Raw genomic sequence first — 22,606 nt, forward strand, 5'->3', positions numbered from 1 at the left:
ATCTAATCTAGGTAATTAGCTGTTATGTTAACAGTGGCCATCTGTCCATATTTTTTTTTTTAGTGACGGGGGTTTTACCCTTCATTCAGTCACAAGCTACCCACCTCCTCACATTAACCTCACCCAGCCTGAGTGGGGCTTCTAATCTAGGTAATTAGCTGTTATGTTAACAGTGGCCATCTGTCCATATTTTTTTTTTAGTGACGGGGGTTTTACCCTTCATTCAGTCACAAGCTACCCACCTCCTCACATTAACCTCACCCAGCCTGAGTGGGGCAGTGACGGGGGTTTTACCCTTCATTCAGTCACAAGCTACCCACCTCCTCACATTAACCTCACCCAGCCTGAGTGGGGCCCGAAAAAACCAGCAGCAAAGGATTGCCCAGATGGTCACCCATTCGGACACCAACAACACACAACGCTGCTTAACTTCAGTGATCCCCTTAGGAACTATTGCTTTTAATGCTTAACTTCAGTGATCCCCTTAGGAACTAGTGCTTTCAACGGGCTTTCACCATGGCTTTCTATGCTTTGTATACCCCTTACATTTACATATCTTGCTCAACAGTGCCTTCAGTAGTGTCGCAATGTCTTGTAATACTTGACAACATTGTACTGGTCATAGTGCAACGGGCTTTCACCGTGGCTTTCTATGCTTTGTATATCCCTTACATTTACATATCTTGCTCAACAGTGCCTTCAGTAGTGTCGCAATGTCTTGTAATACTTGACAACATTGTACTGGTCATAGTGGGGGCTCCGTTTGGTGACGAGGTACCAGTGAATGAGTTCACCCAGTAGGATTAAAATGCTCAACCCTGATCCCACTATGAGCACGACAATCCCTGGAACCAATGAAAATTTGAGAAACAAGACAGTTGTTAGTTATTAAAAATACTTTGATTAAATCAGCAACAGTTTTTTTTTTTTTGGTTTGGAAGGTACAGGTAACTATAACTACTGAGGTCTTATGGTCCTGAAATCAAAGAGAGAAGGAAACTAGGGTAAGAGAAAGCCAACCGTGTTTCTACACGTACTCACGGTTGGTCCAGTGGTAACGCGCTTGCTTGCCATGCAGAAGGTCCCAGGTTCGAATCCCACCATCGACAAAAATTTGTACTCGTTTTTCGATTGCAAATATTTCAACGGGTTACTTTCTGGTGTTCTCGTGTTGACCCAGCACCTAAATGGGAAGTATTGTGTCTCTTCTCGCCCATCTGATGAGAGGCATACTACGGGATGGGCATGCTACGACACAGACCACAAGCGTCTAATGTAGCAGTTGTTTCATTGCTACGAAATAAAAACGGTGGTGGAACACTCATCTTTTTAAAAAAAAAATATATAAAAAAAAGTTGACCGGTCGTCGATAGATGTCGACTGAACCGTCCACACTGCCTCGACAACATAGATTCAGCTCGTCGATCGACGGCCGGTCGACTATGTGTGGACACACCTTAAGAAACCTACTGAAGTCTTATGGTCCTGAAATCAAAGAGAGAAGGAGACTAATATAAGAGAAAGCCAACCGTGTCTCTACACGTAGTCGACCGATCGATGTCGACTGAACCGTCCACACCGCCTCGGTAACAAAGATTCAGCTGACGGCCGGTCGACTATGTGTGGAGTTGTGGACACACCTTAAGAATACTCAAGACCACCAGCCACTCACTATCAGGTAGACCTAACAGGTACAGGTCTACCTGATAGTGAGTGGTTGGCCTAAGAGTACAAAGGCCAAAACCAGCAACTTACCTCCGTACAGCTTCTTCAGGTCCATCAGCGCCTTCACCTCTTCGTTCCCGGACAGAGCCTCGGTTTCCGTCACGGTTATGTCCAGCATCACATCGTTCAGCCACTTCTTCACGAGGCCGGCCTCGATTACCCTCTGCATAAACGTGTCTACCCGCGGCTTGAGAGGCGAATTCTTCTGCAGGCCCAGCGAGATGGGCATGTTGATGATGCACGAGCTCATAATGTGCAGAGAGGACATGCTTGTCTGCATGGTGCTGTTGATGAGGGTGTCTGTGGGGATTATTCCACCACCAATATGGAAGTGTGCCAAAACAAAAAGTAAGTGAATGAATTTTACAAAGTAACTGCAGGGTATTATGGCCTAGGAACATCCCAATATGGAAGTGTGCCAAAACAAAAAGTAAGTGAATGAATTTTACAAAGTAACTGCTGGGTATTATGGCCTAGGAACATCTGGGGCAAAAACCGGTTAACATTGGATAAATATGTAGGTAATTCATAAAAATGGTGTAAGTAAAACCTGCTACACTTCATGTAGCAGGTTTTCCATTAAAGACCTCACATCTTACTTGAAAGATAGCTATAAGTAAAGTACCTATAAGATAGATGAAAAATATGGAAACACTCAATCTCAATCTTAGATGATTCAATCATAGAGGTGGACCGGTTAGTAGTATTAGAAATCTCATACTGTCCTAAGGATACACTTCATGTAGCAGGTTTTCCATTAAATATCTCACATCTTACTTGAAAGATAGCTATAAGTAAAGTACCTATGAGATAGACGAAATATATGGAAACACTCAATCTCAATCTTAGATGATTCAATCATAGAGGTGGACCGGTTAGTAGTATTAGAAATCTCATACTGTCCTAAGGTATGTCCACACATAGTCCCCCGGCCGTCGATCGATATCGGCTGAACCGTCCACTCTGCCTTGACAATATAGATTCACCTCGTCGATTGATGGCCGGGCCGGCCGGTCGACTATGTTTGGAGAGTGGACACACCTTTAGAAAGATGATTCTTAGGTGGACCGGGCAGAAGTATTAGAAATAACTCACTATCTTACCAAGCACTTGGCCACTTCAAATTTTCAGTGGTGATGAGAAACCCTATATTTCGTTTCAGATTCGACAGAAGCGCCCCGCCGAGCAAACCCAGAAGCTCGAGCGTGATCCGATCTGTAGCCAATCACATCATCGAACACGTCACCCCCGCCTCCGCCCCTGCCGACAAAAATTCGACCGAAAAGAAAACCCTGAAGACGGCCTTGTTTTCTAAACATTCCACGAGTAAGTACACTACAAAATTTTCGGAACAGATTGTCTTTTGAGAAGCCTAGAGGCTGTCAGAGTCTAAAATATACAGAGTGTTTCAAAAGTCCGGGGACCCTTGAATATTTTTTGAATGGCTAAAGATGGGAACCTGAAATTTGGCATATACAAATCAACTGTCCAAGGATAAGACTTTTAATCAATAATTTCGAGCAGCCTGGGGCAAGGTTTGTTCTTGTTAGAATTCATCAGCAAGATCTGCTGATTATGACCAGTAGTTGTTCTGAGGACCGGGGTTTGAGGCGAAAACCGGCAGGTGTCTCCTTTCAATCGCCCACCAGGGGAAAATACTTGAAAAAAAAAGAAGTAATTCTGAGAACTCTTGGACCTTTAAAGGCAGAGGAAGTGCTTGATAGAAATGGGTCCTCACCGAGGGGCAGGATTCGCCAGGATGGCCGTCAGACTCGCCCTGTAGGCGACCACCACAAGTACACAGTACAGCGAGGAAGTGCTTGAACGAAATGGGTCCTCACCGAGGGGCAGGATTCGCCAGGATGGCCGTCAGACTCGCCCTGTAGGCGACCACCACAAGTACACAGTACAGCCACCACCATCCAGTGAGCATGCGCAGAGCCCAACCCGTGGGCATCTTCGGCAGAGAGACCACCAGAAGCATGCTGAGAGTATAGAGAAAGCTGTTGTCGATGTCCTTGAACAGATAGAGACCTGGAAGAGGTAAGGAATTTTAATTGTATTAAGCATAAATCCTTGTCACAAATGTCATTCCCTGCTTAAAAAACTACGGTAAACTCTGTGAATTGACTTGGACTTGAACCACCAACCTCCAGATTCAAAGTCCACCGGGCTAAGCACTGAACCACTGAGATTGCTTGACCTGGAAGAAGTAGGTACCTCTGATAAGTTGGCCAAGGAATAAAAGGAAATGCTAACTGTTTAAAAATTTGAAAATTATGAACACAATCCTGAGAAAAAGTGTTCTGAATATCCCGTTAAGATCGGAAAGAGCTATTCTGTTTTGTAAGGCCAAGGCTGCCAAATCAACTGTCCAAGGATAAGACTTTTAATCAATTATTTCGAGCAGCCTGGGACACGTTTTGTTCTTGTTAGAATTCAGTGGCGTAGCGTGTATGTATGGCGTGTATGGCGGCCATACAACTCAAAAGTTCACTCTAATGCCCATAAATATTAATGGTATGTACTGTGATGGGACTTGGTAGACCTGTGCATGAGCCCTCTAAGGCCCTACACTTGAATTTAGACCACGCTACGCCAGTGCAAGGCTGCCAAATCAACTGTCCAAGGATAAGACTTTTAATCAATTATTTCGAGCAGCCTGGGACACGTTTTGTTCTTGTTAGAATTCATCAGCAAGATCTGCTGATTATGACCAGTAGTTGTTCTGAGGACCGGGGTTACCCTTTGATTATGTTTGTAAATTATTTAAAATTCGTGATAACACTATTCTGTACATCAAGGGTGGGGTGGTAGAGAATGCCATAGGCATTAACCCCACCCACCAAGGTAGGTAGAAGAGTAGGTACCTAAAAGTTTTTTTTTAATAGGTTTGATAGAGGGATGTGTAACTGTTAATCGTCCTGAAAGGAAAGAGAGAAGGAAGTCAAGATAGGAGGAAAGCCCGGACGGATTGCCTTTTGAGAAGCCTAGAGGCTGTCAGAGTCAGATTAGTATTTCGGGTCGGATTGACTTAGGATACTGTTAGATTAAAAGGAAATGCTAAACCGGGGTTTGAGGCGAAAACCGGCAGGTGTCTCCTTTCAATCGCCCACCAGGGGAAAATACTTGAAAACAAAGAAGTAATTCTGAGAACTCTTGGACCTTTAAAGGCAGAGGAAGTGCTTGAAAGAAATGGGTCCTCACCGAGGGGCAGGATTCGCCAGGATGGCCGTCAGACTCGCCCTGTAGGCGACCACCACAATGCTAACTGTTTAAAAATTTGAAAATTATGAACACAATCCTGAGAAAAAGTGTTCTGAATATCCCGTTAATTTAATTTTTTCTTTGATTCGACAGATGGTACAAGGACCTCCAAGCATCAGGACAGCAAAAGTTCGAGTCAAACTGCGAAAGCTTTCAGTATGTAAGTATGGAAATTCTCAGGAAATACAGATATTTTCTGGAAGTATAGGCACCTACATATTACCTTTTTTAAGGCTTTGATGTCGCTTTTTAGCAACTAAGGTTTTCTGACTGTCGACGCGACGGGGGTTGTTGAGTTGGAGTTCTAATGTAGTAAGAAAAGATCACTTTGAAAATAGAACATTGGAACGAATTTATTTTGTGTAGACTCACCATAATACCTGTTTTAAGGCTTTGATGTCGCTTTTTAGCAGCTAAGGTTTTCTGACGGTCGACGCGACGGGGGTTTTACGCTATTACCGCTACGCTGAAATCTACATAATACCTTTTTTAAGGCTTTGATGTCGCTTTTTAGCAGCTAAGGTTTTCTGACGGTCGACGCGACGGGGGTTTTACGCTATTACCGCTACAAGTCGTGTCGTGTGTAGTGTGATCACTCATTTAAATTACATTCCCTACAGCCTACAGGACATTCGGGAAAAAATCGGATGAAACTCACGACAAGTGTGAACAGGCTCTTAGATTTCTGAAGAGGTAGATTTGTGAACCTACGCTGAACGCTGGGTTGGCTGCGAGTCTTTTGGCCGAGTCTAAACGACAGGAATTTCAAATAGTAGTTTAGTAAACTGACCTAACTTGGCAAGACAGCCTAGTTATCTTGGTTGGTTACGCGTCTGCCTCGTAAGCGCTGGGCCGCGGGTTCGATTCCGGCCCGGAGCTGATTTTATCCTGATGGGATAATGTCCTCCTTCTCTCTTCAATTTCGGGACGATAAGACCTTAGCCGCAAACTGTTTAAAAATTTGAAAATTATGAACACAATCCTGAGAATAAGTGTTCTGAATATCCCGTTAATTTACTTTTTTCTTTGATTCGACAGATGGTACAAGGACCTCCAAGCATCAGGACAGCAAAAGTTCGAGTCAAACTGCGAAAGCTTTCAGTATGTAAGTATAGAAATTCTCAGGAAATACAGATATTTTCTGGAAGTATAGGCACCTACATAATACCTGTTTTAAGGCTTTGATGTCGCTTTTTAGCAGCTAAGGTTTTCTGACGGTCGACGCGACGGGGGTTTTACGCTATTACCGCTACGCTGAACGCTGGGTTGGCTGCGAGTCTTTTGGCCGAGTCTAAACGACAGGAATTTCAAATAGTGGTTTAGTAAACTGATCTAACTTGGCAAGACAGCCTAGTTATCTTGGTTGGTTACGCGTCTGCCTCGTAAGCGCTGGGCCACGGGTTCGATTCCGGCCCGGAGCTGATTTTATCCTGATGGGATAATGTCCTCCTTCTCTCTTCAATTTCGGGACGATAAGACCTTAGCAGTCAAACCTCTTTTAAAAAAAAAAACTGATCTAACTTGGCAATCTCTCCCTTTTGTTCCAGGAAAACCTCGTCATCTGTCAGAAAGAAGTAAAGACTCAGTGCGCCCAGACCTTGTCTTCGGAATCTTAGGATGGAAATCAAGACAAGATTTGGGTTCTTGAGAGACAACAGGATTCGCCAACTCGAAATAAGCTAGAATTAAGTGTTGTGAATTGCAAGTGGTGCTATTGTTTTTCTCACAAATCTACCTCGTCTGAAAGTACCTATCCCTTATAGTATTAAGTCTATTATTGTTTTTTAAAAAAAAATCTAGACGAAATCACAATAGAATCAGGATTTTATTGCGATTCTAACTTCTAACCCGTCCATAATGTTAAGGTGTGTACAAACATAGCTGTGACACCTCTTGTGTTAAGGTGTGTACAAACATAGCTGTGACACCTCTTGTGTTAAGGTGTGCAGTCATTCAAGTATGCTCAACACAATTAAAGCATTTCCTACCTTCAGTGCTGGGTTTTGCGAGCACCATTTTTAATTGACAGTATTTGACAGGGTTACTCTACTTGAGACTTACCTTCAGTGCTGGGTTTTTCCTTCAGCATCTCATTAATGGAGTTGCTCAACTTCTCCGATCGACCGGCCGTCAATCGACGAGGTAAATCTATGTTGTCGAGGCAGTGTGGGCGGTTCAGTCGACATCGATATATGGCCCGTCAACTATGTGCGGACTCTCTCGCCTCAAGGGATCGCGGGTTCGACTCTCGGCCGCGGCGGATTTACTAACTTCACTGGTAACCCCGCCTACGTAGCGATTCTCGCGCCTTACGAGGCTGAAGATGACGTCACAACCAACACAATGTGTTGCGTTATGACTTCACTGGTAACCCCGCCTACGTAGCGATTCTCGCGCCTTACGAGGCTGAAGATGACGTCACAACCAACACAATGTGTTGCGTTATATCACGAAGTCTTATACAAGAAATATTAGTTTTAAAAAAGCTCTTTGGGGGCCCTTTTTCCGTTCACTGGCCTTTTTTCCATTCTCGAGGTCCTTTTCCCTTATAAAATACTGATAACTTCTTATCAGATAGATATGGGCAAGCAATCATCACTGTCAGTAGATTCTGAATGTTCTTCCACTACAAAATCACTTAGTTCTGACTCTGTAACCAAAGTGGGAAAGCCTAAGAAGGATTCTAAGGCTACTTAAAGTAAAGTCCGTTCACACTTGTTGTTTGGGAAAAAAGTCGTGTCGTGTGTAGTGTGATCACTCATTTAAATTACATTGCCTACAGGACATTCGGGAAAAAATCGGATGAAACTCACGACAAGTGTGAACAGGCTCTTAGATTTCTGAAGAGGTAGATTTGTGAACTAACAGCGCTACTAACAATTTTTTCTTCGGTGTTTTCTGTGTTCACATAAATGTTTGTGGACTTAAAATGTTTCCAATTTTTTCTATCGTACTTCATATACCTACCTACTAAAAAAAATGACTGAAAATCAGGACTGGTGTCATCTTGCTAGCTAGAATAGAATAAAAATGTTGGGTCAGTAGTCACATAAACGAGGAAGTTGAGATTTCATTTTCGACCCTTTTGAAAATCTCAGTGTGAATTAATAGAAAAATACATTAAAACTAATAGAAAAATCATGCTTCATAACTATGTACCTATTTCTATAGAAATTTCGCCAGACTTTGAAAATTAATCGCCAGACTTTGGTAAACGGTAAATGGTTAGGTAACTCGCAAAAAGAACTTCATTCTAATCGAAAGTCTATAGTCCAAAAGAAAGAAGATTATCATTTCAAATTACAGGGAAAAGAATATTTTTCCACACTTGAATTTATTGAAAATCTCTCGAAAACAGAAAATAAAGATGTTAATTTTTAAGTTCATGGTTATTTATTTTTGTCTAATAAAGAAATAACAATAATGCTTTCATGTTACAGTAAAACTAGAGGTGTAAATTATTTTCTAATGTCCAACATCTAATATCTAATCTAGGCACCTACATATTACCTTTTTTAAGGCTTTGATGTCGCTTTTTAGCAGCTAAGGTTTTCTGACGGTCGACGCGACGGGGGTTTGGAATTATGTTAATTAGAGGTGTGGTAAGGGGTGTCTACTAGGGGAGGATGTGTAGAACAAAATAGAATAGAATAGACCCTGTTTATCCTGCCAGAATGAGACTGAAAAGTCCCTTTACTTCCGCAGTCTACACAAGGTCTTGGGGATTATTGGACATAGATAACAAAGTTACGTTTCTTTTGAGAGAGCTGAAGAAAAGGCCCTAAGACATGTTGATGATGCACGAGCTCATAATGTGCAGAGAGGACATACTTGTCTGCATGGTGCTGTTGATGAGGGTGTCTGGGGAAATTATGTTAATTAGGGGTGTGGCAAGGGGTGTCTACTAGGGGAGGATGTCTAGAACAAAATAGAATAGAATAGACCCTGTTTATCCTGAGTAGCGACCAGTGGCGGCATTACCAGTGTAAAAAGATAGGTGATGAATGAGAATTAATAGTAAAGAAGGCATTTAGTAATGCTGTGGCACGGCAGTCGATCGATGTGAATCGACGGCCCATGTGTGGACAGACCGTAACCTTACCTACCTCAAGTTCTAGTCCTACGGCAGTCGGAGTCGATCGATGTGAATCGACGGCCCATGTGTGGACAGACCGTAACCTTACCTACCTCAAGTTCTAGTCCACTATATTTGACGGCTATCGAGCTGGTAGAGTCGGTAGGACTGATGATAGTTCTAATAGAGGCAGGAACATGCTGAATGGTGACCACTTGCAGAGTTTGACCCATCAGGTTTGACGTCTTGTCACGGAATAGATCAGCATTTACCTGTAAAGAGAGATTTCCACTTGTGAGTTTCATCCGATTTTTTTCCGAATGTCCTGTAGGGGGGAATTATGTTAATTAGGGGTGTGGCAAGGGGTGTCTACTAGGGGAGGATGTCTAGAACAAAATAGAATAGAATAGACCCTGTTTATCCTGAAAGCCATTCTAGGGGCCGTTTTATATCCCCCAATCCTGCCAACAGTGTAAAAATAGAAACATGCCGGCAACCTCCGTGGTCGAGTGGGTATCACACTAGGCTTGCACACAGGAGGTCCCGAGTTCGATTCCCGGTAGAGTCGAAGTTTTTTCGGCTCTGTGCTTGGAGTTGAGGGTCCAGTCAGCCGCGTGAGGACAATTGCATGGGTAGCTACATGTTTATCCTGCCAGAATGAGACTGAAAAGTCCCTTTACTTCCGCAGTCTACACAAGGTCTTGTATATTTGGTAATAGGTGTAATACTCACGGTGTAATACTAGGTGTAATACTCACGCAATAGGTGTAATACTCACGCAGTAATAGTAATGTAAATAATTAGAGGCTATCTAAAGAAGGAAAGAACTGGGAGTATGAAGCCCATTGATTTGAAAATAATGTAGTTCCTAGGTTATGAAGTTGGCGTTTCCAACACCACAAAAAGAGTGCTAAGTTTGACACGTTGGAAACACGAGGTAGTCAAAATAGGTGTAATACTCACGCAGTAATAGTAATGTAAATAATTAGAGGCTATCTAAAGAAGGAAAGAACTGGGAGTATGAAGCCCATTGATTTGAAAATAATGTAGTTCCTAGGTTATGAAGTTGGCGTTTCCAACACCACAAAAAGAGTGCTAAGTTTGACACGTTGGAAACGCGAGGTAGTTAAAGTCTCCTGTAATACTAATTACTAAACTAAATAGGAATGCCCACTTTAAGGCTTAGATGTAGGAGTAAACAGCTCTGTGGGATGGATGGGATGAGCTTAAATACGAAATGCCACCTGAATATTTAGAAATCCCAGCGCATGCGTCTGTAATACTAATTACTAAACTAAATAGGAATGCCCACTTTAAGGCTTAGATGTAGGAGTAAACAGCTATGTGGGATGGGATGAGCTTAAATACGAAACGCCACCTGAATATTTAGAAATCCCAGCGCATGCGTTTGCGCCTTCTTTTTGAACTTACCCCTAGAGTCGTTGTTGCTTTTGGTCGAATGCGCATGCGTTTGCGCCTTCTTTTTGAACTTACCCCTAGAGTCGTTGTTGCTTTTGGTCGAATACTTCATGGAGATGTATTTCAAATAGTAGATGTTCTCATAGAAGGCCAAATTGCCGTTGGATATTTGCTTGACCACTGTCTCGATGTCCCTGACCTCTTCAAACCGCTGTCCGATTTTCTGACCGGAAATATCTGGAGGACGATGAAGAGGTTGGATATAGGATCGTCCGCCCCCAAGTTCAAAGTCTCAAGTTAACTCTATGTCGGTATATGTTAACTCAATGTTGGTATGGTTTTTCATGGATCTGCTATGCCAGCGCAGGGGCCCCAAGTGCCTAAAGTCTCAAGTTAACTCTATGTCGGTATATGTTAACTCAATGTTGGTATGGGTTTTTCATGGATCTGCTATGCCAGCGCAGGGGCCCCAAGTGCCTTCCATCGTAAGAGTCGTAAGACTGAGGAACTAAGCAATTACTGAATGCGATCAATCTAATTAGGTAACCTCCATTTTCCTGTAATCTCTACACCACTATTGAATGGGAAGTTGAGTGAATAATGAATAACAATTCAGCAGAGACTAATGACCTTCGTTTTACCTAGAGATGTGAGGAAAAACTCCTTCACTTGTTGTCCCCAACCGCTACATTTCAGCGAACTCTTGGCTAGCTGATCTAGAGCTAAGCAATTACTGAATGCGATCAATCTAATTAGGTAACCTCCATTTTCCTGTAATCTCTACACCTCTATTGAATGGGAAGTTGAGTGAATAATGAATAACAATTCAGCAGAGACTAATGACCTTAGTTTTACCTAGAGATGTGAGGAAAAACTCCTTCACTTGTTGTCCCCAACCGCTACATTTCAGCGAACTCTTGGCTAGCTGATCTAGAGGCTGATGATAGTTCTAATAGAGGCAGGAACATGCTGAATGGTGACCACTTGCAGAGTTTGACCCATCAGGTTTGATGTCTTGTCACGGAATAGATCAGCATTCACCTGTAAAGAGAGATTTCCACTTGTGAGTTTCATCCGATTTTTTTCCGAATCTCCTGTAGGCAATGTAATTTAAATAAGAGTATTCCCACTACCACCTGTAAAGAGAGATTTCCACTTGTGAGTTTCATCCGATTTTTTTCCGAATCTCCTGTAGGCAATGTAATTTAAATAAGAGTATTCCCACTACACACGACACGATTTTTTTCTCCCAAAAGACACAAAATGTCCTTGTAGGGCGGTAATCGAACCCGCGGCCTAGCGCTTACAAGACAGACGCTCTACCAAACAAGCTAACTAGGCTGGCAAGTTGAAATTTTAAAAAGATATTTTATCTCGGTACCGCTTTCGCATTACTTCAAGGCACATTCTTTTACATCCATGCCGATATTGCCTATCCAAGAACGGAAAAATCTAGTTAGAAAATTTCCGCCCTGGCCGGGCGTTTACCGCTCAGTACCCTGTAAGACGTACAGCACCTAGCACCTACCTGGAATTTGCGGTGATGCCAATAGTCAAGTCGGCGGGGTACCAGAACCTCCTGAATGGGCACCGGGAAAGGAGTGGTTATAATTTCGAAGCGCCCGGAGCGTGCGTATTCCCGTAGGAATATCACGTTCACTATCTTCTTCCAGATGTAATGAAGGCCGGGCTGGATGAGCCGGAACACCTCCTGAATGGGCACCGGGAAAGGAGTGGTTATAATTTCGTAGCGCCCGGAGCGTGCGTATTCCCGTAGGAATATCACGTTCACTATCTTCTTCCAGATGTAATGAAGGCCGGGCTGGATGAGCCGGAAATCGAACAGGAATACGTAGCGTGCTCGCGTGTCTAGGACTCGATGTCTAGAAGAGTATTCCCACTACACACGACACGATTTTTTTCTCCCAAAAGACACAAAATGTCCTTGTAGGGCGGTAATCGAACCCGCGGCCTAGCGCTTAGGTGATGAATGAGGCAGACGCTCTACCAAACAAGCTAACTAGGCTGGCAAGTTGAAATTTTAAAAAGATATTTTATCTCGGTACCGCTTTCGCATTACTTCAAGGCACATTCTTTTACATCCATGCCGATATTGCCTATCCAAGAACGGAAAAATCTAGTTAGAAAATTTCCGCCCTGGCCGGGCGTTTACCGCTCAGTACCCTGTAAGACGTACAGCACCTAGCACCTACCTGGAATTTGCGGTGATGCCAATAGTCAAGTCGGCGGGGTACCAGCACCTCCTGAATGGGCACCGGGAAAGGAGTGGTTATAATTTCGTAGCGCCCGGAGCGTGCGTATTCCCGTAGGAATATCACGTTCACTATCTTCTTCCAGATGTAATGAAGGCCGGGCTGGATGAGCCGGAAATCGAACAGGAATACGTAGCGTGCTCGCGTGTCTAGGACTCGATGTCTAGAGAGGAGAGAGAGGAGGAAATGATGAAGATAATGTCCCAGGCAAAGAAGTAGATCTTCTTCTTCTTCGCCTTTTCCCGTGTTAGACGGGTCAGCGTTTTTCGTCAGCCCTCAATCAACCCTGTGATCGTTTTTAGGCTGACATTTGGTTTTAGCTGTAAATTTTACGAGTGGATACGAAGCAAGGCAATGAAGTAGATAATAATAGACTCTTGAGAGAAAGGTAAACGCACGACGCGCTCTACCACCTAAGCCTTTCATTAATATGTGGTCTTTCATTAATACACCCTAGGGTGATCGTTTTTAGGCTGACATTTGTTTTAGCTGTAAATTTTACGAGTGGATACGAAGCAATGAAGTGGATAATAATAGACTCTTGAGAGAAAGGTAAACGCACGACGCGCTCTACCACCTAAGCCTTTCATTAATATGTGGTCTTTCATTAATACTATGTGGTCAAATTCTGAAATAAATGAGGATAAAATTCCATACCTCGGCCCCTTTCTTTCCACCCTTTGATTATGTTTGTAAATTATTTAAAATTCGTGATAACACTATTCTGTACATCAAGGGTGGGGTGGTAGAGAATGCCATAGGCATTAACCCCACCCTTGATCAAACTTTATTTTGTACCTATGAATTTCGTTACCATTTGTATATATTCATTATGTAAATAAAGTTTGATCTAATGGTTTAATAATAATAAAAATAGTAAAAATCTTCACCACTACGCCACCAAGGTAGGTAGAAGAGTAGGTACCTAAAAGTTTTTTTTTAATAGGTTTGATAGAGGGATGTGTAACTGTTAATCGTCCTGAAAGGAAAGAGAGAAGGAAGTCAAGATAGGAGGAAAGCCTTCGTCCCGGACGGTCTAAACCAGGACTTGCTGGGGTAGGTATTGCAATGTAAGTTACCAACCTGTCCCCAAATTTCAGCAGTCTCCCTAGTTGGTCCCCATTGGCCATGACAATGATGTAGGTGTTACAGCCAGATTTTCTAGCCTCTTTCAGAACTGCCAGGGTTTTATAGTTGGGAGCCAAAAGATCTTCGTTGTCCCCCACGCGAATCTGAAATGAGAAATCCCGAAAATCTTCAACTAAGGCTGATGATGGATTTCAGCAGTGACTTAATGGGAGGTTTCACTAATGGGAGAATTTTTAACTACCTACCCAAAAAGGAGCTCATATCCCTTGGGTACCTGGATTTAATCTTACGTACCTCCGCCACCATCATAATGAGTTCCGACTACCCACCCATACCTAGGTTGTTGTGTACCATTATTACTGAGTTTTATACACACTCAGTATCTTTTGAAAAATTCAGTAGGTACTTTTTTGAACTTTACTGCACTGATAAGCCGTCAAAATTCAAAATTTGCTTTTGTTCGCCATTACACATTTTTTTCCCGCGTACCTCCAGAGGATCTTTCACGTACCCCCGGTTGAAAATCGCTGAACTAAGGGGTCTGTGTATTCTGTGTAACTGCTAAGGTTTTTAGTTACATAAGTAGGTATTAGAATTTAGAAGTTACCTACATACCTTAAAGTAAAACTTTTCAGTCCTATGCTTGCTGGTAGTATAAACAAGGTATATTCTATTCTATTCTACCTCCAGAGGGTCTCTCACGTACCCCCGGTTGAAAATCGCTGAACTAAAGGGTCTGTGTATTGTGTGTAACTGCTAAGGTTTTTAGTTCCCGCGTACCTCCAGAGGGTCTCTCACGTACCCCCGGTTGAAAATCGCTGAACTAAAGGGTCTGTGTATTGTGTGTAACTGCTAAGGTTTTTAGTTACATAAGTAGGTATTAGAATTTAGAAGTTACCTACATACCTTAAAGTAAGGCACTTCATGAAATCGACTGTAGAGCTCCTTCGTAAACAGTGGCTGATAGAATCCATCGCTAAGCACCACCATACAATTCAAATCATCCAATGTCTTATTCATGATGTCTGACACCAGGTCTTTGAGTTTGGACAAGCGGTCGAATTCCCGCCACCTCTCGGCCATGCTGAAAAGAGAAAGCAGTTTACTAATCTATATCTAAACAATTTACTATTCTATCTAATCGGTTTACTAATCTATCTAAGCGATTTACTTGATTTACTATTCTATCTAATCGGTTTACTATTCTATCTAAGCGATTTACTATTCTATCTAATCGGTTTACTAATCTATCTAAGCGATTTACTATTCTATCTAATCGGTTTAGATGTCGACTCCCTTGAAGAAGGAAGGTCTATTTTCGAGACGGCGTCATCTTCGTGTAATGAACTCTCGATGAACATCAGAGAATGGAATTCAAGCTGTAACGAACTTATGACATCAATACCTGATAACAAACAGTGCCAGAAGACATATCCCTTGGGTACCTGGATTTAATCTCACGTACCCCCGCCACCATCATAATGAGTTCCGACTACCCACCCATACCTAGGTTGTTGTGTACCATTACTACTGAGTTTTAGACACACTCAGTATCTTTTGAAAAAAATTCAGTAGGTACTTTTTTGAACTTTACTGCACTGAAAAGCCGTCAAAATTCAAAATTTGCTTTTGTTCGCCATTACACATTTTTTTCCCGCGTACCTCATTTTTTTTTCTTTTTTTATTTAAACAGGTCTTGAATATTGTTCCATAAAATGTAATGTTATTACCAATCAAATACATAAGACCTTGTTTAGACTGCGAGAGTAAACTAAGTGCTGTTTAGATTTTGGTCTTCTGAAAAGTGCATGAGATAATATTTTGGACAGTGTTTCAGTGTTATTCTTTGTTGTGTTTTCATATCTGGCATTACTGTTGTGTCGTTGACCACGAAAAAGGGATAATTTTGGATACCAAATTTGGATTTGCTTAAAAAGGTAAGAGAGTTTTCATTTTCATGGTTTCAACCTACTGATATTTTAAACGTAGGGCTTGCTTTGCTTTCCATGTTTGTACCTATGAATTTCGTTACCATTTGTATATATTCATTATGTAAATAAAGTTTGATCTAATGGTTTAATAATAATAAAAATAGTAAAAATCTTCACCACTACGCCACCAAGGTAGGTAGAAGAGTAGGTACCTAAAAGTTTTTTTTAATAGGTTTGATAGAGGGATGTGTAACTGTTAATCGTCCTGAAAGGAAAGAGAGAAGGAAGTCAAGATAGGAGGACTTCGTCCCGGACGGTCTAAACCAGGACTTGCTGGGGTAGGTATTGCAATGTAAGTTACCAACCTGTCCCCAAATTTCAGCAGTCTCCGAAACCACTTTCTATTAAAAGGCTTGTTAAGAATAAAACTTTTCCAGTTGGATTTATTTGATTACGTGAAAGCATAACTTTGTAAAGTCCAAAGGTGTCAGGTCCGTGTACCTATGCTTTAGAAACGTCAAGTACAGGGACCTGAAAACAGTGTCGGAGTTGCAGGTTGTATTTTGCCTAAATCTGGTTTACCTAGGGGTGAGAGGTAGTACTATGGAAGGTGCCTAGGGGTGAGAGGAGGCACCTAGAGGTGATGAGTAGTACTATGGGAGGTATCTGGGGGTGATAGGTAGTACTATGGGTGGTACCTAGGGGATTTGAGCAAACAAGTGTCAATGTAAAGGTCTTTCTTTTCTTTTCTTTATTCTGCTATCGCCATTCGGCGAAAGCTAAAGGTTGTCCCCCACGCGAATCTGAAATGAGAAATCCCGAAAATCTTCAACTAAGACTGATGGTGGATTTCAGCAGTGACTTAATGGGAGGTTTCACTAATGGGAGAATTTTTAACTACCCAAAAAGGAGCTTTTATTAATTCAAAAAGGAGTTTTTAATGATCCAAAAGGAGTTTTCAGTGGTCCAAAAAGGAGGGATTTTTAAAAATTCCTGTGTGGATAATTAAAAACTCTACTTTTTGGATCATTAAAAATTCTTCCATTAGCCATTAGTGAAATCTCTTTTGTTATTGGTAAAACCAAACACGACGTATTTTATTGCACATTGCATATCTAGTTTTAGTTACCAGGCGTATCTTCTTATCACAGTTATCAGAATACTATCACTATCATTACTATCACTCTCAGCTCTCAGTATTTCACTCAAGACTTGAACGTTAGCGTTAGTTCCGACTTACCTCTCTCCTGAGATACGTTCTTGGTTCTTGGATCGTCTTCTTATCACAGTTATCAGAATACTATCACTATCATTACTATCACTGTCAGCTCTCAGTATTTCACTCAAGACTTGAACGTTAGCGTTAGTTCCGACTTACCTCTCTCCTGAGATACGTTCTTGGTTCTTGGATCGCGCAAATCGTAAAGTACAAATCTTTACGATACCTATCTTTCAAAAATTTACGATCGAAAAAAAAAAAATCTTTACGAAAAAAAGCAAATATTAATAATAATGAACTGTTTTTGGAGTATCTTTCTTGCCTGAAACCCAAAGGGGAAAAAAAAGATAAAAAAATTATTGTTTCTTCTGAAGGTAAAATTTTATTTTTACACAAAATAATAAAATCTCCGAAAAAACCTCCGTTAGTCGTAATATCCGTTAAGGCATACATAGGAAGTCACAATTTTTAGGGCTTTACTCTTTTATTATTTTTAGGCTGTGTAGGTATTTTTATCGAGGGTTTTATTGCGGGTATTGTGAAAGTTCAAGATTCTCGGCTGCAGTTATTAAGTGCAGTTTAGATTTTGGTCTTCTGAAAAGTGCATGAGATATTATTTTGGACAGTGTTTCAGTGTTATTCTTTGTTGTGTTTTCATATCTGGTATTACTGTTGTGTCGTTGACCACGAAAAAGGGATAATTTTGGATACCAAATTTGGATTTGCTTAAAAAGGTAAGAGATTTACACAAAATAAAAAAATCTCCGAAAAAACCTCCGTTAGTCGTAATATCCGTTAAGCCATACATAGGAAGTCACAGTTTTTAGGGCTTTACTCTTTTATTATTTTTAGGCTGTGTAGGTATTTTTATTGAGGGTTTTATTGCGGGTATTGTGAAAGTTTAAGATTCTCGGCTGCAGTTACCTATTAAGTGCAGTTTAGATTTTGGTCTTCTGAAAAGTGCATGAGATATTATTTTGGACAGTGTTTCAGTGTTATTCTTTGTTGTGTTTTCATATCTGGTATTACTGTTGTGTCGTTGACCACGAAAAAGGGATAATTTTGGATACCAAATTTGGATTTGCTTAAAAAGGTAAGAGAGTTTTCATTTTCATGGTTTCAACCTACTGATATTTTAAACGTAGGGCTTGCTTTGCTTTCCATGTCCGTGAGAGAGGCATGGCACCTATCTCTATCTCACGCTGTTGGTGGGAACGTAGGGCCGAAAAACCCAACTGTGGGTAGGTAACACTCCAACTAATTTATTGAAGTGCCTACCTCGTTTTATTGTACTGCACATGACCTTTATTTTAGCTTTTAGTTGGCTTAAATTTGACTTTTTGTTCCAAGATTAAACAATCATATTTTCAAGTACATAGAAGGAACGTGCTTTCCTCTTAAATTCTCTTAAAGTTGAGTTTATGCAACCCCAACTGTCCGATTTTCCTCCCAATACTATTTTGACGTCAGCAGGGAGGGTTAGTTCGAAAATCTGAAAAATCCCTCTAGAAATAAAATCAGGACCACAAAAATACATTAAATTTTAGTCAACCCAATTTTGAAGGCCGAAAATTCATTTCCTTAAAATTGGATTGTCCATAGCTTTAGAACCAAACGTCGGATTTGAGTAAACTAAGTGTCAATGTAAAGCCCTTGGGCAATACAAAAATACTTAGGTATTCCAATGAGTTTAGTGTTAAAACCAAATAATATACGGCAATAAGGCCAATACGTACAGGGATATTGGCGTTTTTTAGACAGTAGGTTGGAGGACCTCGTCAGTTTGGAGGACATACACACGTCCTCCAAACTATACAGTGAACGAGATTTTTTTCACACACTTCAGGTTAAAGGACGGTTCCTGTACACAATAAACGTGATTTTTTCCTATCGCCACTGGAAAAAAAATCAATTTGGAGGACTGTCTTGCTTCATAAAATTGAAATTTCTCAAAAACTAGTAGGCGTAGCGCGAATCCGTTTAGTGCGCAAGATTTGATGGAAAATTTAGTGACGGTGATATCCTTTTAAAACCCCTTCAAGTTGAGTTTTTGCAACCCCAACTCCCCGATTTTCCTTCCAATACTATTTTGACGTCAGCAGGGAGGGTCAGTTCAAAAATAAAAAAAAAAACCTTTCAAGAAATAAATTCAGGGCCACAAAAAAACAAAAATACATTAAATTTTAGTCAACCCAATTTTGAAGGTCGAAAATGAAATTCAAAATTTCTTTGGTAATTTGGGTTCTGGCACAAAATTTATCAGAATACGTTTTATTGCACTGCACATGACCTTTATTTTGGCTTAAATTTGACTGTTTGTTCCTAACTCCCCTTAGTACCTCCCATATTACTACCTAAGTACCTACTCCCCTAAGTACCTCCTATAATATTACTACATCACCCTTATGTACTTCCCATATTACTACCTGTCTCTCCTAAGTACTACTCGTATCTCCCATAATACTACTTAACTCCCCTAAGTAACTCACATTTTACTACTACCTATCACACCTAGGTACTTCCTATAGTACTACCTTACTCCCCTAAGTACCTCCCATTTTACTACCTATAGTCAGCTCCCATGGCGTAGTGGTCACTGCACTCGCCTTGCACGCGGGAGACCCGGGTTCGATACCCGGCGGGGTCAAGAAATTTGTATCAAGCTAATGATTGACTCCGTGACTGGATGTTGCGGGGCCCACTCAGCCTCGTGAAGAAAATGAGTAGCTATGATATAAATGCGCATAGCGACCGGTGCCAGCATGGTAGGTAAAAATTGGATTTTAGGATTATTGAGATATTGGGAAAATCCTACAATGCTGCAGTGAGCACCAAAGTTGTGACATAATAACAACATGGGATTTTAGGATTATTGAGATATTGGGAAAATCCTACAATGCTGCAGTGAGCACCAAAGTTGTGATATAATAACACAAATAAACTGCATTTACATTACATTTTACTACCTATCAACCCTAGGAACTTCCCATAATACTACCTGACTCCCCCAAGTGCCTTCCACTATATTACGCATTACCCCTGGGTACTTCCCATTTTACTACCTATTAACCCTAGGTACTTCCCATATTACTACCTGAATCCCCTAAGTAGGTAGGTACCTACATCTCATATTATTACTACCCATCATCCCTATGTAATTTCCATAAATTACTACCTGACTCCCCTCGTACCTCCCATATTACTACCTATCACCTTAATGTACTTCCTATACAACTCCCACCACACACCCAAATGGAGAACTTGGTGTGACATTATTGATGACATTATAGAAACGGGTACTTCCCACGAGGACGTACCCTTTTGTCCAATGTGTATCCCCATTTGTCCACAATTTGGATTTTGAGGTCCCCGTTTGCGAAAATCAAAGGTCAAACTACCACTTGGGACAATCACACACACATGTCCCTGTACTTATTGCCAGTCATGATTTTTTTTTCACACACGTCAGGTTGTGGGACGGTCCCTGTACTTATACACTCAACGGGATTTTTGCCTGTCGCCACTGAAAAAAAATCAAGTTGGAGGACGGTCCTTGTACTTGATAATATTGAAGCGTTCCGTTGTTACACTTGTTACTGATATTCGTGATGTTGAAGTCCAATCTTCGTGGCCGAGTGGGTATCACACTTGGATTGTACTCCGGAGGTCCCGGGTTCGATTCTTGGCGATGTCGAAGTATTTTTGGCTCTATGCTTGGAGTTCGGGATACACTCAGCTTCGAGAGGACAGTAGCTATTTAGAGTACTAACCTACTGACTTGTGAAATTGACCACAATAATGATACCAAGTAGCCTACTTTCTGGGTTTAAGGGACCCTTTGGTCATCTTTGAGCAGTATAACTATAAATTAAGTTAGTTTTGGTCGACCAACAACAAGTACCTACTAACCTACTAATAATGGTACCAAATAGCCTACTTTCTGGGTTTAAGGGACCCTTTGGTCATCTTTGAGCAGTATAACTATAAATTAAGTTAGTTTTGGTCGACCAACTACAACAACAACTACCTATCTTATATTATACTGTGATACCCACTAATGGGAACAACCTTAAATATGTACCTACTTTAGGTAGATATCTACAAAACATCTACCATTTCTATTCATTGTTTTGCTTCATTTTAGTTTGCTTTGGTTTTGTTTAGGTAGATGCGATTTACTATTCTATCTAATCGGTTTACTAATCGATCTCACCGAAAAAAAGAGTCTCCACGAAGTTCTTAAATCTTGGGTCAAGCCGAAACCCAAAAACCAATAAGAAACTGACAGCCTAGTAGTTAGCTTGGAAGGTAGCGCGCTAGCGCGTCTACCTTGTAAGCGCTAGGTCGCGGGTTCGATTTCTGAGCTGGGTGGATTTTATCCTAAACAGATAAGGTTCGTTCTCGGAACGACTGGCTTTCTCCTATCCTGTCTTCCTTCTCTCGCTTTCGGGATGATAAGACCTTAGCAGTTACAGTTCCCTCTATCAAACCTCTTTCAAATCCGACATAGAGTTATAATTTATAATATATCAAACGGGACAGATTAGGCACTTTCTAACTAACTAAAGTATACTGCCGTGCTAAGCGAAAACGCCGTAGGTATGTCAAAAAAATCGATTTTTGGTTTTTGGTGCCAAATGGTTCCTATGATCCTAAATTTTGATCCTATATTTTTTTTCTTTATCCTAAACCCCTTAAAAACTACTAAAACGTGTTGCCGTATGTCAAAAACGTATGTTTGCCGTATAGATTGAAATCTTTAAACTCGATTTCCCGAAAGTAGGGTTTTTTATTTGCTCGGTACTTGTTCAGAAGTCACGTCAATGGATTGCTTCAAAATGGAGTTGTCACAAATGAGCAGTGACCAGTGTTATTATAGGGTTAGGTTAAACACAAAAAGAAGCTTTCTTATTCACTGTCGTGGCTTCTGAATATTTACCTACCCCGTGTTCTAACTATACAATTTTGAATTTCAGCTTGTCTGTAAATCTGCTGGTTTGAAAACACCTTACTCGTAAAACTTACCTTTTGGATAGCACTGCTCTAGCTGGGTGGAAGCTGATCAGGAAACAAAGCTCAAAGAATGGTAAACGTTGCATTTTCATTGTATCTATATACCTACAAACCTGTTTGTCTTACCTAAAATCTTTTTGAGCCTTTGCCATAGAAAAAAAAAATATGCAAGAAAATTATCCAAGAAAAAAAAAAAGAAGAAAAAAAAAACTACTAGAAAAATATCCAAGAGATTAGGCAAGAAATTTCAAGAAAAAAAAAAGAAGAAAAAAAAAACTACTAGAAAAATATCCAAGAGATTAGGCAAGAAATTTGGTCAAATACCTAGGTACCTATAGATAGTTTTCTCAGTCCAATTTTTCAACGTCGATTTTATTAATTCCTTTATATACAAAGGTATCTATAACAAAGACTAGTAGAGAATATCCAAGAGATTAGGCAAGAAATTTGGTCAAATACCTAGGTACCTAGATAGTTTTCTCAGTCCAATTTTTCAACGTCGATTTTATTTAATCCTTTATGTACAAAGGTATAACAAAGACTATTAGAGAATGGGGACTTCTACTAAAAGCTAAAAGTTTGAATAAGGTCTTAA

At 40.8% G+C, this 22,606-nt stretch overlaps 1 protein-coding gene and 1 long non-coding RNA gene across 2 annotated transcripts; one reads left to right on the top strand and one right to left on the bottom strand.

The window, feature by feature from the left end:
• Positions 1–681: 681 nt before the first annotated feature.
• Positions 682–22,054, bottom strand: LOC103506713. Its single transcript, XM_026821695.1, has 11 exons — positions 22,024–22,054; positions 14,755–14,932; positions 13,843–13,991; positions 12,700–12,922; positions 12,015–12,308; positions 9,181–9,339; positions 7,054–7,105; positions 3,567–3,759; positions 2,903–2,985; positions 1,756–2,025; positions 682–845 (listed from the first exon to the last, which is right to left on the bottom strand). The coding sequence occupies exons 2-11, from the start codon at positions 14,929–14,931 to the stop codon at positions 700–702; spliced, it is 1,746 nt and encodes a 581-aa protein (XP_026677496.1). The 5' UTR covers position 14,932; positions 22,024–22,054; the 3' UTR covers positions 682–699.
• On the top strand, positions 6,001–6,775 carry LOC103506710. The gene is made up of 2 exons (XR_541229.2): positions 6,001–6,097; positions 6,540–6,775. It is a non-coding gene; the product is annotated as an uncharacterized LOC103506710 (long non-coding RNA).
• Positions 22,055–22,606: the final 552 nt, after the last annotated feature.

The sequence above is a fragment of the Diaphorina citri genome, unplaced genomic scaffold, assembly GCF_000475195.1.
Source record: "Diaphorina citri unplaced genomic scaffold, Diaci psyllid genome assembly version 1.1 scaffold256, whole genome shotgun sequence".
Taxonomy (NCBI): domain Eukaryota; kingdom Metazoa; phylum Arthropoda; class Insecta; order Hemiptera; family Psyllidae; genus Diaphorina; species Diaphorina citri.

What these genes read in the sequence shown, in the direction of transcription:
- LOC103506713 (XM_026821695.1), bottom strand. Translation starts at nt 14,931, where the DNA reads ATGGCCGAGAGGTGGCGGGAATTCGACCGCTTGTCCAAACTCAAAGAC. An exon ending in ATAGTGGACTAGAACTTGAG is followed by an intron (nt 7,106 to 9,180) that starts GTAGGTAAGGTT and finishes GGTCGATCGGAG; the next exon opens with AAGTTGAGCAACTCCATTAA. An exon ending in CTGGCGAATCCTGCCCCTCG is followed by an intron (nt 2,986 to 3,566) that starts GTGAGGACCCAT and finishes TTTTGTCGGCAG; the next exon opens with GGGCGGAGGCGGGGGTGACG.